General features: G+C 49.6%; 1 protein-coding gene across 5 annotated transcripts in view; it reads right to left on the reverse strand.

The window, feature by feature from the left end:
- MEN1 (menin 1) overlaps positions 1–14,416 on the reverse strand; it is an 88,430-nt gene extending 74,014 nt beyond the window's left edge. The window contains exons 1-3 of one of the 5 annotated variants that reach the window (XM_075326175.1): positions 13,551–13,738; positions 11,521–11,610; positions 6,756–6,820 (exon numbers count right to left, since the gene is read on the reverse strand). In XM_075326175.1, coding sequence (XP_075182290.1) covers positions 6,756–6,818 — 63 coding nt within the window. In that variant the 5' untranslated portion in view covers positions 6,819–6,820; positions 11,521–11,610; positions 13,551–13,738. The other 4 variants (XM_075326178.1, XM_075326176.1, XM_075326177.1 and 1 more) reach the window with 4 other exon arrangements.
- Positions 14,417–14,713: the final 297 nt, after the last annotated feature.

Genomic DNA, 14,713 nt, shown 5'->3' on the forward strand with positions numbered 1-14,713 from the left:
GGATGGTAGTGCTCGCTCATCACTAGTTACGAGTACCTGAGCATGGTAGTGCTCGCTAATCACTAGTTACGAGTACCTGAGCATGGTAGTGCTCGCTAATCACTAGTTACGAGTACCTGAGCATGGTAGTGCTCGCTCATCACTAGTTACGAGTACCTGAGCATGGTAGTGCTCGCTAATCACTAGTCTGTGGTACTCCCCCTAGCTTCAGAAGTGCACTGCGCTTGTCCAGAATTAAAGAAGCTGCTTGATCTTACCAAATTGAAGTCTATGGGGTACTCGAGCATTTTTCCGAAAGATCTTCTGGGAAAATGCTTGCGTTGCCCATTAACTCATACTTTGTAAACGAGTTGAGCCTGTCCAAGCGTTAAAATGCTCGTTACGAGTACCAGTGGTGCTCGTTCATCACTAGTACCGATGTGTAGGAAATAAAGTTGTGTGCACATAAGAATTTTACATAGAAACATCAATGACGCTGTGGGCGCCATAAGACCGTGAGTGGGACAACTAGTCTGGGCAAACAAATGTCCCATCAACAAGTCAAAAAAGAGAATTTTGATACTTACCGTAAATTCTTTTTCTTATAGTTCCGTATTGGGAGACCCAGACCATGGGTGTTTAGCTTCTGCCTCCGGAGGACACACAAAGTACTACACTTAAAAGTGTAGCTCCTCCCTCTGAGCTTATACACCCCCTGGTAGCCAGTCCTAGCCAGTTTAGTGCAAAAGCTGAAGGAGAATAGCCACCCACAAGTAGAACCGAGTAAGAACCGGAACAACCGGAGACTCTGTCCACGACAACAGCCGGTGATAACACACGTAACAAGAAAATTGCCAACAGGCAACAGGGAGGGTGCTGGGTTTCCCAATATGGAACTATAAGAGAGAGAATTTACGGTAAGTAACAAAATTCTCTTTTTCTTTATCGTTCCTTTGGGAGACCCAGACCATGGGACGTTCCAAAGCTGTCCCTGGGTGGGAATAAACAAAAAAAACTAAGAAGTAGGCGGAGCCTAACTTCACAAGTGGGCGACAGCCGCCTGAAGGATGCGTCTGCCCAAGCTCGCATCTGCCGAAGCATGAGCATGCACTTGGTAGTGCTTCGAAAAGGTATGCAGGCTAGTCCAAGTGGCAGCCTGACAGACTTGTTGAGCCGTAGCCTGGTGCCTAGAAGCCCAAGAGGCACCGACAGCTCTGGTCGAGTGTGCTTTGATCCCTGGCGGGGGAGGCACCTGAGTACTCTGGTAGGCGTCCGAAATGGTCGATCTAATCCAACGGGCCAAGGTCGGCTTAGGAGCAGAGAGACCCTTGCGCCGCCCTGTGGTTAGCACAAAAAGAGAGGTGCACCGCCTAAGCGCAGCGGTGCGACACACATAAATCCGGAGAGCGCGCACCAGATCTAGAGTATGCAGCGCTTTCTCAAAGCGATGAACAGGGGCCGGACAGAAGGAAGGCAAGGAAATATCCTGGTTAAGGTGGAAGGGAGAGACCACCTTAGGAAGAAAGTCCGGGGTCGGACGGAGAACTACCTTGTCTTGGTGAAAAACCAATAAAGGTGACTCCGAGGAGAGCGCAGCCAAATCAGAGACTCTCCTGAGAGAAGTTATGGCAACTAGAAAGGCCACCTTTTGAGAAAGACGATACAAAGAAACCTCCCTAAGAGGCTCAAAGGGGGGTTTCTGCAATACCGTGAGGACCAAGTTAAGGTCCCAGGGATCCAAGGGCCGCCGATAAGGCGGAATGATGTGAGACGCACCTTGCATGAAGGTGCGGACCTGAGCCAGCCGGGCGATACGCCGCTGGAACAGCACTGATAGAGCTGAGACTTGTCCCTTGAGAGAGTTAAGGGACAGTCCTAGCTGCAGACCGGACTGTAAAAAAGACAGAAGGGTCGGCAACGAGAATGGCCAAGGAGAATGGCCGGAAGAGCGACACCAGGACAGGAAAATTTTCCAAGTCCTGTGATAGATCTTGACGGAGGAAGACTTACGGGCCCGGGTCATAGTGGAGATGACTTCAGGAGGAATACCAGAAGCCGTCAAAATCCAGGACTCAAGAGCCACGCCGTCAATTTGAGTGCCGCAGAATTCGGGCGGAAAAACGGACCTTGCGAGAGCAGGTCTGGACGGTCCGGAAGATGCCACGGCATCTCCACAGACAGTTGGAGCAGGTCCGGATACCAAGCTCGCCTGGGCCAGTCCGGTGCAATGAGGATGACTCGACGGCCCTCCATTCTGATCTTGCGCAGGACTCTGGGCAAGAGAGCTAGAGGGGGAAACACGTAGGACAGACGAAACTGGGACCAGTCTTGAACCAGAGCGTCCGCGGCAAAGGCCTGAGGATCGTGGGAGCGAGCCACATAAACCGGAAGCTTGTTGTTGTGACGGGATGCCATTAGGTCCACGTCCGGAGTGCCCCACTTGCGGCAGATTGACTGAAACACTGCCGGGTGCAGGGACCATTTGCCACCGTCCACGGATTGACGGCTGAGATAATCTGCCTCCCAGTTTTCTACGCCAGGGATGTGGACTGCGGATATGGTGGACTTGGAGTCCTCCGCCCATTGAAGGATGCGTTGGACCTCCAACACTGCCAGGCGGCTGCGTGTCCCGCCTTGGTGATTGATGTAGGCAACCGCTGTCGCGTTGTCTGACTGGACTCGAATGTGCCTGCCCGCCAACAGGTTAGGAGAGCTAGAAGCACAGCTCTGGTTTCCAGCACATTGATTGAAAGGGCTGACTCGGACGGAGTCCAAGTGCCCTGAGCTCTGTGGTGGAGATGTACCACTCCCCAGCCGGATAGGCTGGCATCCGTGGTGAGAATCACCCAGGACGGAGCCAGGAAGGAGAGCCCTTGGGACAGGGAGAGGGGTCGAAGCCACCACTGAAGAGAGCTCCTGGTCCGTGGCGACAGAGCCACTAACCTCTGTAAGGAGGAAGGCCGCTTGTCCCAACAGCGGAGGATGTCCAGCTGCAGAGGACGCAGATGGAACTGGGCAAAGGGAACCGCCTCCATGGAAGCCACCATTTGACCCAGCACCTGCATCAGGCGCCTGAGGGAATAACGGCGGGGCCTCAGGAGAAAGCGCACCGCTAGCCGGAGAGACTGCTGTTTGATTAAGGGCAACTTCACAAGTGCCGGCAAAGTCTCGAACTGCATCCCTAGGTACGTGAGACTCTGGGTCGGAGTCAGAGTGGATTTGTGAAGATTGACAATCCACCCGAATTGGGCTAGGGTGGCGAGAGTGAGCGAAACACTCTGCTGACAGTCTGCGCTGGATGGACCCTTGACCAGAAGGTCGTCCAGGTAAGGGAGCACTGCCAACCCCTGAAGGTGCAGGACCGCAATCACTGCCGCCATGACCTTGGTGAATACCCGAGGGGCCGTGGCTAACCCGAAGGGGAGAGCCACGAATTGGAAATGATCCTCTCCTATCGCAAAACGTAACCAACGCTGATGTGACACTGCGAATGGCACATGTAGATAGGCATCTCTGATGTCGATGGACGCCAGCAACTCCCCTTGGGTCATAAAGGCAATGACTGATCGCAGGGACTCCATGCGAAAATGCCGCACCCGAACATGCTTGTTGAGAAGCTTGAGATCCAGGATGGGCCGGAAGGTACCGTCCTTTTTTGGAACTAGGAAGAGATTTGAGTAAAAACCTCTGAACCGTTCCTGAGCGGGAACTGGGACATTCACTCCGTTTGCCTGCAAGGACGCCACGGCCTGCGAGAAGGCGGCGGCCTTGGAGCAGGGGGGAGTTGAGAGAAAAAAATCTGTTTGGAGGGCTGGAAGAGAATTCTATCCTGTTGCCGTGAGATATGATGTCTCTCACCCACTGATCGGAGACTTGCTTTAACCAAGCGTCGCCAAAGTGGGAGAGCCTGCCACTGACTAAGGACGTGGCTGGAGCGGGCCGAGAGTCATGAGGAAGCTGCCTTAGTGGCAGAACCTCCTGCGGTCTTCTGCGGACGCGCTTTTGCAGTTGGAATTCTGATCCTTGGCTGAGTTAGCGGACGAGGCGGAAGGCTTAGAGGATGACCAGTTGGAGGAACGAAAGGAACGAAACCTCGATTGATTCCTACCCTGGGCGGGTTTCCTGGTCTTGGTTTGTGGCATGGAAGTACTCTTCCCGCCAGTAGCTTCTTTAATGATTTCATCCAGCTGTTCACCAAACAGCCGTGAACCAGCAAAAGGGAGCCCAGCAAGAAACGTCTTGGAAGAAGCATCTGCCTTCCACTCTCGAAGCCACAAAATCCTGCGGATAACAAGAGAATTAGCTGAAGCCACCGCAGTGCAGTGAGCAGCCTCTAGCATGGCAGACATGGCATAAGATGAAAAAGCTGAAGCCTGAGCAGTTAAGGTAACCATCTCAGGCATAGATTCCTTGGTGAGGGAATGCATCTCCTCTAGAGAAGCAGAGATGGCTTTGAGAGCCCACACTGCTGCAAAAGTCGGGGAAAACGCGGCCCCCGCAGCTTCATACACAGATTTGTCCAGAAGGTCAATCTGACGGTCAGTGGAATCCTTAAGTGAGGTGCCGTCAGCCACCGACACAACGGTCCGGGCTGAGAGCCTAGACACCGGAGGGTCTACCTTTGGGGAGTGAGACCACTCCTTGACCACCTCAGGTGGAAATGGATACCGGTCATCAGAACCACGCTTTGGAAAGCGTTTGTCAGGGCAGGCCCTGGGTTTGGTCACAGCGGTCTGAAAACTGGAGTGGTTAAAGAACACACTCTTTACTCTCTTAGGCGAGGTAAACTGATGTTTTTCTGCCAGAGAGGGTTGCTCCTCTGACACTGGCGGATTGAGATCCAGCACAGAATTAATAGAAGCAATCAAATCACTAAGGTCCGAGTCACCCTCAGAGAAATCGATGGGATACATAGCCTCCGAGCCCCCAGTGAGGGCATCCTCCTCATCTTGAGAGTCAGCTCTTGAGGCAGAGCCGTGGGATGGGGAGGAAAGCATTCTCTTAGAAGGACGGGGTCTGGGATCAGATGATGAATCCTCCGTGAGCTCCGATGGACGGAGGTCAGAGGATAGGAGTCCTCTGTCAAGAGTATTAGAGGCACCCTGTGAGGGGGGCTGATGCATATTCAAAGTCCTGGACAAAAGTCCCATGGACTCAGCAAATGACTGGGATATGGACCTAGAAAAGGACTCTACCCAGGCCGGGGGTTCAGTCACAGGTGCAGCAGCAGCAGCCTGAGAGACCACTGGGGGTGAGACTCTAGGCTGTGGCACCGCCAAGTTAGAGCAACCATCACAGTGTGGATAAATGCTCGGCTCCGGCAGCAGGAGCTTACATGCAGCATAAAGCTTTGGAGCCTTGCTCCTTGTGCGAGACATGCTGCTGGAGTGGGGGCTTTGCAGAGAATGAACCCCAGGGAGAATATACAGAGGTCCACAACCGGAGACCGGCTGTGGCTTACCAGACCGCTGAGCGCGGTGTTGTGTGCCCTCCAGATCCCGAAGCCCGGTCCCCCAGTGCGCAGCACCTCAGCAGAGATGCAGAATGCAGGATGTCCCAGAGCAGAGTGAACTCTGCCTGAGAAATGGGGCGTTCCTATAAAAGAGCGGAACTGGAGGGCTATAGAGACCTGCAGGGAAGGAGGGACGCCCCAGCAGTGGGGAGTGTCCCTCCCCTGTACAGAACGGCCGCCGGGAGGAGCCGAACCTGTCCCTCTGCATGAGTGACATGCGAGGGCAGGAAAACGAAACTAGGCCTCCGGCGAAGCCGGGGCCTAAATTTAATCGGCAAGGCCGACAAGCAGGCACCATCGGCGCGGTTCTCTGGCAAAAGCTGGAGAACCCGCCGGAAAAGTTAAAAACAATCACATACAGTATACTCTCCCCATACAATAAAGAACCGGGACCCCCAAGATAAACGTCTCAGGTACTTAGCTGCTGAGACGCAGGGCCATGTCCCTGGGGATGAGTGCTCCGGTCCAACAGAATCCTCAAGGGGCTGTGGATGGAGACCGGACTCCTGCCAGGCATGGAGACCGTGCTGGCTCCCACTTCAAGCCAGAGCCCAGAAGGGATGGTGAAGGAGCGCGGCATGTAAGGCTTCAGACTTGTAAATCAACCTTAACAACACCGCCGACACAGTGGGGTGAGAAGGGACATGCCGGGAGTCCAGACATGGACCCGCTTTTCTTCAAACTCTTTCCAAAAGTCAAACAAATCAGATGAGAATGCATGTGTGGATGTATGCCTCCTGACACAAAGCAATAAACTGGCTAGGACTGGCTACCAGGGGGTGTATAAGCTCAGAGGGAGGAGCTACACTTTTAAGTGTAGTACTTTGTGTGTCCTCCGGAGGCAGAAGCTGAACACCCATGGTCTGGGTCTCCCAAAGGAACGATAAAGAAATCTTATTTGCATATTTAATATGGACTTTTTTTTTCTCACCACATTTGTTATGGTGTTATCCAGTATAAAGGGCTTATTGGGTAGGATATTTATAAGTTAATATACTAGATTCTAATGCTCGTGGTTTGAGGGGCATGGGGGAGCTCTCAGGTTCCCTTTAATGGCCATGCAGTTTCTTTAAAATCATACAGCTGTCAATAGGCAAGCGATTTGTAATTCATTTCTAATAATGGAACTTTGACTTTAGTGGCTTCTTAGCAGGCAGCTCAGACATGCATCCAATGCTAAATAGGACCCCAGTCTAACTCTGCTAAGGTCACCTTATCGATTGCTACAAGTATATGGGTCATTGACCGCAAGAAGCACACTCACTAGTATCACTTGCCGCCTACTTGCAACTCTGATGGGAGGACCACGAGGAACAACAAAAGCCATAACTGTACGCAGAGGAAAAAGAAATTAGCTTCAGCTATCTGATAAAACAGCAGCATTGACTGATGGGAGTATTGGCATTGTCAATTTATGAATCGGTCAGCAGGTTTTTGCTATGTGAACTGAAGCCAGCATACTGCAAGGGTTAGCAGAATTCAGGGATGACTGTCTTGTCACAGTCCATCTGTTTATTGCGATGCTTGTTTAAGCAGCAGGACCCTTATTGCTTGGACTACAAAGTCAATAAGCATTGCAGTCTGGCACGCCCCATCCTCTGACACCTCACTGTCAATGTACAATCTCTAAAGAGAACCTGGTGTGAGCGGGGACAGCACTCTGCTACATGGCTAAAGCTAAAAATTGTGATTGTGTAAGAACGGCTGCACAAAGTAATCCAAATGATACATCATTGGATTCAGGATCTCCATCTACATCATGCTGCACACAGAGGAGGGAGAAAAAAAACCTGCTGACAGATTTCCCTTTAAAGGCCAGAGTCACACTTGCGAGAGACTCGCGTGAGTCTTGCATCTTATCACCTGGCATGGCCACCCGCTCTCTGGACAGGAGCGTGTCAGCTGCATGTATTTCTATGCAGCTGAGGTGCTCCTGTCCGGAGAGTGTGCAGCCGTGCTAGGTGATGCGATGCGAGACTTGCGCGAGTTTCTCACAAGTGTGACTCTGGCCTAACATCCCAACACATTTTATAATACAAAAAAAAAATAAAAATCGGAATTTGATTGACATAAAACATTTGTATAATTTACAATTTGTCAAATTGCTCTTTTTGAGGTTATTCTCTACTAGGAATATATATAGGTTAGTATGAAAAAACAAAAACAATATTTGCCTGTTTAATGCCCCGATGCTCTGGTGACCCCTGCCACTCTGTATTTCTGTATTTCTGTGCAGCAATGATACCATGTACACCAAATCTCTTCACCGCTGCAAGTAACCAGTGATTGCCTGCAGCAGTCACTACTAAAACAGCAAAAAAAGTGTCCCACCTATTAGCCATAACTAAATATGAACAAGCTTTCATGTAAACATATCTAAAGCCTATAAATGCATATTTCCATCACATATAGTGAAGCATTATGCAAATAGGCCAGTCATTACAATCAATATTCAGTTCCGATGTCTCAGTTTTTCGGGGTATATCAGTGCTCCTGGGCACCTACAGAAACTCCCGTAAGGCCTTGTGCGCACGCTGCGTTTTTTGGGAGCAGTTTTGGTCCCAAAACTGCTTGCATTTCCTTTCCCAGCAAAGTATGAAATTTCAGTTTTTCTGTCCGCACGTTGCAGCTTTTTTTTGGTTTCATCTTTGTGGTGACCACAAAGATGCAGTATGTCAATCTTTCTGCGTTTTTGAGCCCTTCCAGTCAATAGATTTGACTTAAAAAAAACACACTGGGCAAAAACGCAGTAATACTCGGCAAAAAAAAAAATGCATTCCGAGGGTGCAAAAACGTGCATCTTTGTGGTCACCACAAAGATGCAGCGTGCGCACATAGCCTAAAGCTATGTTCACACGTTGAGGGGTTTTTTTTTGCAGCGTATTTTCAAGAGCTTTATGCAAGTTAAAAGCTACTTTTTTAGGCCATGTGCCCACGGGAGAAAGTAACTGCGGATTTTGTTGCGGAAAACCCGTGGATTTTCTAAATTTCCAGATAAATCCGCGGGTTTACGCAAGTAGACACTCCCCATATTATCCTATGGGATTTGGGGAGTGCTGTATCATTGCTGAGTTTTTTGTGGCTGCAAAATAGCAGTGACGCGAGTAACAAATGGAGCAGAGCTGGAAACTAGGGAAGACAGTGATAATCCACTTATACTGGTTTAGAAAAGAACAAAAATGAGAGCGCTTCTTTAAAGGGAACCTGTCACAAGATTTTTCAGTATTGAACCAAAAGTATCACTTTCTGCAGCTACTGGGCTGCATTCTATGAAGCTGCACCTTGTTTCCTGACTCCCCTTGCAATCCCCACAAATACCTTTATAACATCTGCCGCCACGTATGTAAATTAACCGTTCTGGTCGGAAGGGCGTTTTTTTTTTTTTTTTTTAGGCCTCCTGTCCCTCCTTTTGCAGCTCTTCGCTGTCCTCCTTTGATGATTGACGTGGATGACGCCTCAATCATCATCATCTACATAGCTGGGCAAAATTGTGAACCTGCGCAGAGTCAATCCCGGCTCGCGAAGGCGCACTTCGCTCTGCCCCATTGCGGGCATAGCCGAAAACATAGGTGTGCTTGCGCGAGTCGGTGAGCTCTCTGCGCATGTGCGAGATCTCACTGGCTCATTCAAGCGCACCTATGTTTTTGGCTCTGCCCGCAATGGGGCATAACGAAGTGCGCGAGCCGGGAATGACTGTGCAGGCACGCGATTTTGCCCAGCTACGTGGATGATGACTGAGGCGTCATCCACGTCAATCATCAAAGGAGGACAGGAGGAACAGGAGGCCAAAAAAAGAAAGCCCATCCAACCAGATCGGTTAATTTACATATGTAGTGGAAGATTTTATAAAAGGTATTTGTGGGATCTGCAAGAGGAGTCAGGGAACAAGGCGCACCTTCATAGAATTCAGCCCAGGAGCTGTAGAAGGAGATACTGGCGACAGGTTCCCTTTAACTTTATAAGTACTGAGACTACTCATTCAGTATACCTTTCCTTACAATGGGTCTATATGGCGGTTTCGGCATTCATCCTGACAATGGCCATTGTTGGGCACCTTCCTCCTGAGCATGTATACCAGACAAAGGCCGCAAACGTTGTTAATACCTAGCCTAAGATATGTCATCACATCATGAAGATGGGAATACCCCATTAAAGGGAACATAGCTAAAGCCATCTTCGACTCCCCATAAGTATGAATATAGAAGGTCTTGTCAAAAACAGATACAGTGGTACCTCGCTTAACGAGTAACCCACTTAACGAGAATGTCGCTTAACAAGCAAAGCTTTCTGTAAATTTGTAACCCGCTTTGCGAGAAAGCTTTGCTGTACGAGCGAAATCCTCACCTCACACACTTCCGATTCCGTCCACCCACCGCGCTCTAACCCGCACTTGCAGTCCACACAAACACACATATGTACGCACACACACACAAACATACACGCACTCACACACATACAGTATTATGCTCACCTTACCTTCCGTTCCACCGCCGGGCTCATGGTTCTTGTAGTTCCCGGGTACATCGTGGCGAACTACAAGTACTATGAGGCCGGCGGTGGAATGGAAGGTAAGGTGAGCATATAATATCTGTACCTTCCGTTTCATCGCCGGCCTCCTGGGTCCTGTAGTGCGCCACTCCGCTCCACTCCAGGCATTGGCATCCATAGCAACGAAGCAGGAACTTCCTGGTTCCTGTCACCGCTTGTCAAAGGCAGCGCGCTGGCCAATCAGAGGCAAGCGGCTCTGCCTTTGACGTCAGCGCTCTGGCAGGAAGTTCCGCCCTCATCGTTATGGTTATCTGATACACGGCCCGCACCGGAGAACAGCAAGTACCAGGAGACCGGCGATGGAACGGAAGGTAAGGTAAGCATATAATATGTGCATGTGTGCTTCTGTGAGTTTGTGTGTGTTTGTACATGTTTGTGTGCGTTTCTGCATGTGTGGAATGATAGAATAGGGGACCAGGATGGGACATTTAACACATTGTGGAATGAAGTCAGCATTGCAATGATTTCCTATGGGAAATCTTGCTCTGCTGAACGAGTAACTTTATTAACAAGCACAGTCCCAGAAGGGATTGTTCTCGCTAAGCAAGGTACCACTGTATAGCAGTTTTATTCATTTACACTGTGACAGTTTAAAAGGACATTTACAGTCACATGATACTGAACCTATCCTTAGCATAAGTCATCAATATCAGATCGGTGGTAGTCTGACTCCCAGTGCTCTCACTGATTAGCCCAGGCTGGCTGAAAACACTGAACTGGGCAACTGTTCAATGTTTAGTAGATTTTTTTTTTTTTTTTAAGCCTGACAATTGTTGAGTGAGCGTGATCAGGTACGATCGGCAATCAGCCAAGTATCGCAGGTGATCAGATGTGTCGTTCGTAAACAGACACAAAGCTGGCTCCCTTCAGTGAATGATGGCAGCCGGCATCCCAGTGAGAGCCGCTTACAGTCTCTGAATAGCTCTCAGAGGGGGTAAAATCAATTTTTCCGGATACTCCCTGGCTAGGTCCTTCCCGGAGGGATATCTGGCTATTTTCCGTATCGAGACCCCTAACAGAGGGTCCATGGACCTTTTTGATTTCAATAATTGACTTCCATAATACTCGTTACTCAAGTCGAGCCCAGTCAGAGCATCAAACCTACTCTATTTGAGTAATGAGCACTTTAGTGTTCGCTCATCATTACCTGACACCTTTACTAATCTGATAATGATATCACCCGATATTAATAGGTTACCCAAGCACAGATCAGTGAGGTGCCACATATATCAAAAGAATAGTAGTTGATCCTCCGTACTCAGCAGCGGCCACTACACACTGAATGGAGATGCACAGTGCAGCTCTGTTCAGTGTTTACATGCGGCAGCTTTGGAGCTAATCGCTTATTTCTGGAGGTGACTGGTCCCCTCCAATCTCATTTTGCTAAGTTATCTAAGGATAAATGAGTAAATCATGCACAACTATTCTCAAATTTTTATCAACTTAGGGAGTTGAAAAAAAACAAAACAACAAACACTCACCTCCCAGACTGGCACCAGATAGTGCTTCTTCTGCTCCAACAAAAAGTGAGCACTGCAGCCAGTCAGGAGTATAGAAGAGATACACTGATCCTGGAGGAGAGCATCCAATGTTATTTTATTTTTGCCTACGTAGGACCATAATAAGGAACTGTGCTAAAACGTATAACACCATTAAAAACACAAGTACTCCTTACAAAGCCACAATCCAATTAGACACCTGCATCTAGTATGAAATTATTGCAAAAGCAACACAACAAAGTCATCGGTATCAAAACATCATTTACGGCAATGTTCACACCATCGTTAGAAACACTTAAAAAAAACAGGATTTATGAAGGCGTTAGATCTGTGGACACAAACTGCGTACGCTGGATACCAATGACCATAATAGGGTCTGCCTAGTTTCTGCCATTACACCGTAAAAACAACTGTCACAGAGGCTGGGATGTGAACACAAACTACGTAAACAGATATTTAAAGGGAACCTGTCAAGTGCAATATGCACCTAGAACCACGAGCAGTTCTGGGTGCATATTACTAATCCCTGCCTAACCATCCCTGTATCTAGTAGCATAGATAAAGATCTTTACAAAAAGTATTTCTAAGGCCGGTTTCACACATCCGGCTTTTCGCCGGTTTGCCGGATCCGGCGCTCTCCCGTACAGACAATACAGTACAGTGACAGCGCTGTAACTTCCGGGTCACATGCGCCGGTCACATGACAGCATGTGACCGGCGCTTGTTGCGCTGTCACTGTACTGTAGTCACTGTATGGGAGAGCGCCGGATCCGGCAAACCGGCGAAAAGCCGGATGTGTGAAACCGGCCTAAAGCTCCTTTACAATATGAGACCAGCGACTAGTCGAAAGGGCATTACTTGCCTTGGCTAGTCGGTCGCCTTAGCATGTTATCATGCACAGCGTCAAAGGCATGGTCGATCTCACCGCTCTCTGCGGCCACTGCGCCCGACACTGGATTTCTGCTCAGTACGCATGATCTGAAGTCCCGGACTTCCAGTCATGCGTACTATGAAGCCGCGAGTATGCATATTAGCTTCAAACTGGTGTAGTGAGCATGACCGTAAGTCCAGAGATGTTCTGATCGTGAACAATCAGCCGAAAACCAGCGGTGGCAGCAGAAGTAAAGCCCCCGTCACATTTAGCGACTTACCAGCGATCCCGAAAATGATGCGACCTGATAAGGATCGCTAGTAAGTCGCTGGGAGGTCGCTGGCGAGATGTCACACAGTCAGGCCTTACCAACGACTCAGTAACGATACAGATCGCAGTAGTGACCTGTATAACGATCTCTGCTGTCATTAGGACCCTGTCACACAGCGATGCGTCCTGCCCAGCAGGACATCGCCTTTGACGAAAATTGGCCCAACCATTCAGCAACAACTAGCGATCTCACAGCAGGGGCCTGATCGCTGGTAGGTGTCACACATAATGAGATCGCTGCTGTGTCTTTAGCGATCTCGTTGTGTGTGACGGGGCCTTAAGAGTGACCATGCCTCTGACACTGTGAATTCAATAGCATGTTAATGGGCTCACAGGGGGGGGTGCACTGCTAACATGCATCCGTTTCACACATCCGGCATTTCGCCGGATCCGGCACATTCCAATACAGTGTAATACTGTACAATGGCATCACGGCATGTTCCGGTCACATGACAGCTTGCCGCGATGCTATTGTACTGTACTGCACTGTAGTGTGCCGGATCCTGCAAATCGGCGAAATGGCTCTAAGGGGGCCAACCAGTCAAGAAAACTAACGCCCTTGTGACTAGTCCCCGGCCTCATTAGCATATTATAAAGGATCTTTTGAAATACTTTTTCTAAAGATCTCTTTATCTATGCTACTAGATACAGGGAGAGTATTGCAGGTATTAGCAATATGAACCCAGAACTGCTTGTGGTTCTGGGTGCATATAGCACCTGACATGTTCACTTTAAGGAGGTTTTCAGGTTTCAGAAAACCACAATAAGCAGGCTGCAGTTTAAAAATAAACAAAAACAACGCTCTACTCACCCTCCCGTGGTCCAGCGGCCAGTTTCCACTGCTCTTGGTGTCTTACTCTCTTGCAGCACTGCCGTTATGTCAACAACACTGCAGCCAATTACAGAGCTGACCGGCTCATGCAGTCATTGAGGTAGAGCCGCTGGTCTCAGTGATTGGCTGCAGCGCTGTCAACAGACAGACAATAACAGACACCAGAGTTAGTGATGGACCTAGGAAGGGTGAGAAAAGCATTAGAAAAAAAAAATGCAGCAAAAAGTTAATAAAAAACCGAAACCCATACAACTCACATCCTCAGTGTCGTTGTCCTTGAACGCACAGACGGGGTCTTCCTTTATTTCGCTGGGGACGCTGGCAGACGTCTTCTTGGCATCGGGCGCAGACTTGGATTTGCTGCTCGGCTCGGTCCTCGTTTGCGGGCAGGCGCTTTGATCGGACAGATAGAGAAGCTTGTACCTTTTCACTAGTCGCGATACCGTGCTTTGGTTACAGTTATATAGCCTGGCGATCTCGTACTGCGGTGTACCATTCCTGGCAGCCTCTAGAACCGACCGCTGCACGTCTTCTGACAGGCTTCTGTAATGAACCATACTTACTAACAGGCACAGCTAGAGGTAAACCAACCTCATGTGTCCCCTTCCTTCCCTGATCACCACAGAGCCCGAGCAGGGGGCGTTCCTGATGGCATCTTACTACATGCGCACCATATATACAGACAGCAGGTTCTCTCAGCACATACACAGATTCTCTTCACGTGATGCACCGAGCCTTGCAAGCCTCACAGGCGGCAGACAATCCCCGCGCCCCGACCACGGCGCAGACGGAGCTCCGCTCGCTCTACTCACCTTCCACACAATGAGGGGACGACTTCCGGTCTGCGCGCTCCACCTGCAGGAAGCGCTCGCGCACGCTGCCGCCAACTCGAACGGTGCGCTCTGATTGGCTGCAGAAAAGGGCGGGAAGCGCAGAGCGGGACGGCTGTGTCGTGTGTTCCTTCCCCAGCGCCTGAGGTAAAAGATAAAAAGCGCTCTGTCTGTGGTGACTTCTCCCGGGCGCCATTATAAAACCTCACAAGTCCTAGAAAGACTTGTGAGGAAAAGAGCGCAGGCTCAGAGTGTCAGTGGCTCTATGAAAGGAGGGGATAACAGGAGACATGGAAGAAGGGGAAGAAATAA

Source organism: Anomaloglossus baeobatrachus, chromosome 10 (assembly GCF_048569485.1).
Source record: "Anomaloglossus baeobatrachus isolate aAnoBae1 chromosome 10, aAnoBae1.hap1, whole genome shotgun sequence".
Taxonomy (NCBI): domain Eukaryota; kingdom Metazoa; phylum Chordata; class Amphibia; order Anura; family Aromobatidae; genus Anomaloglossus; species Anomaloglossus baeobatrachus.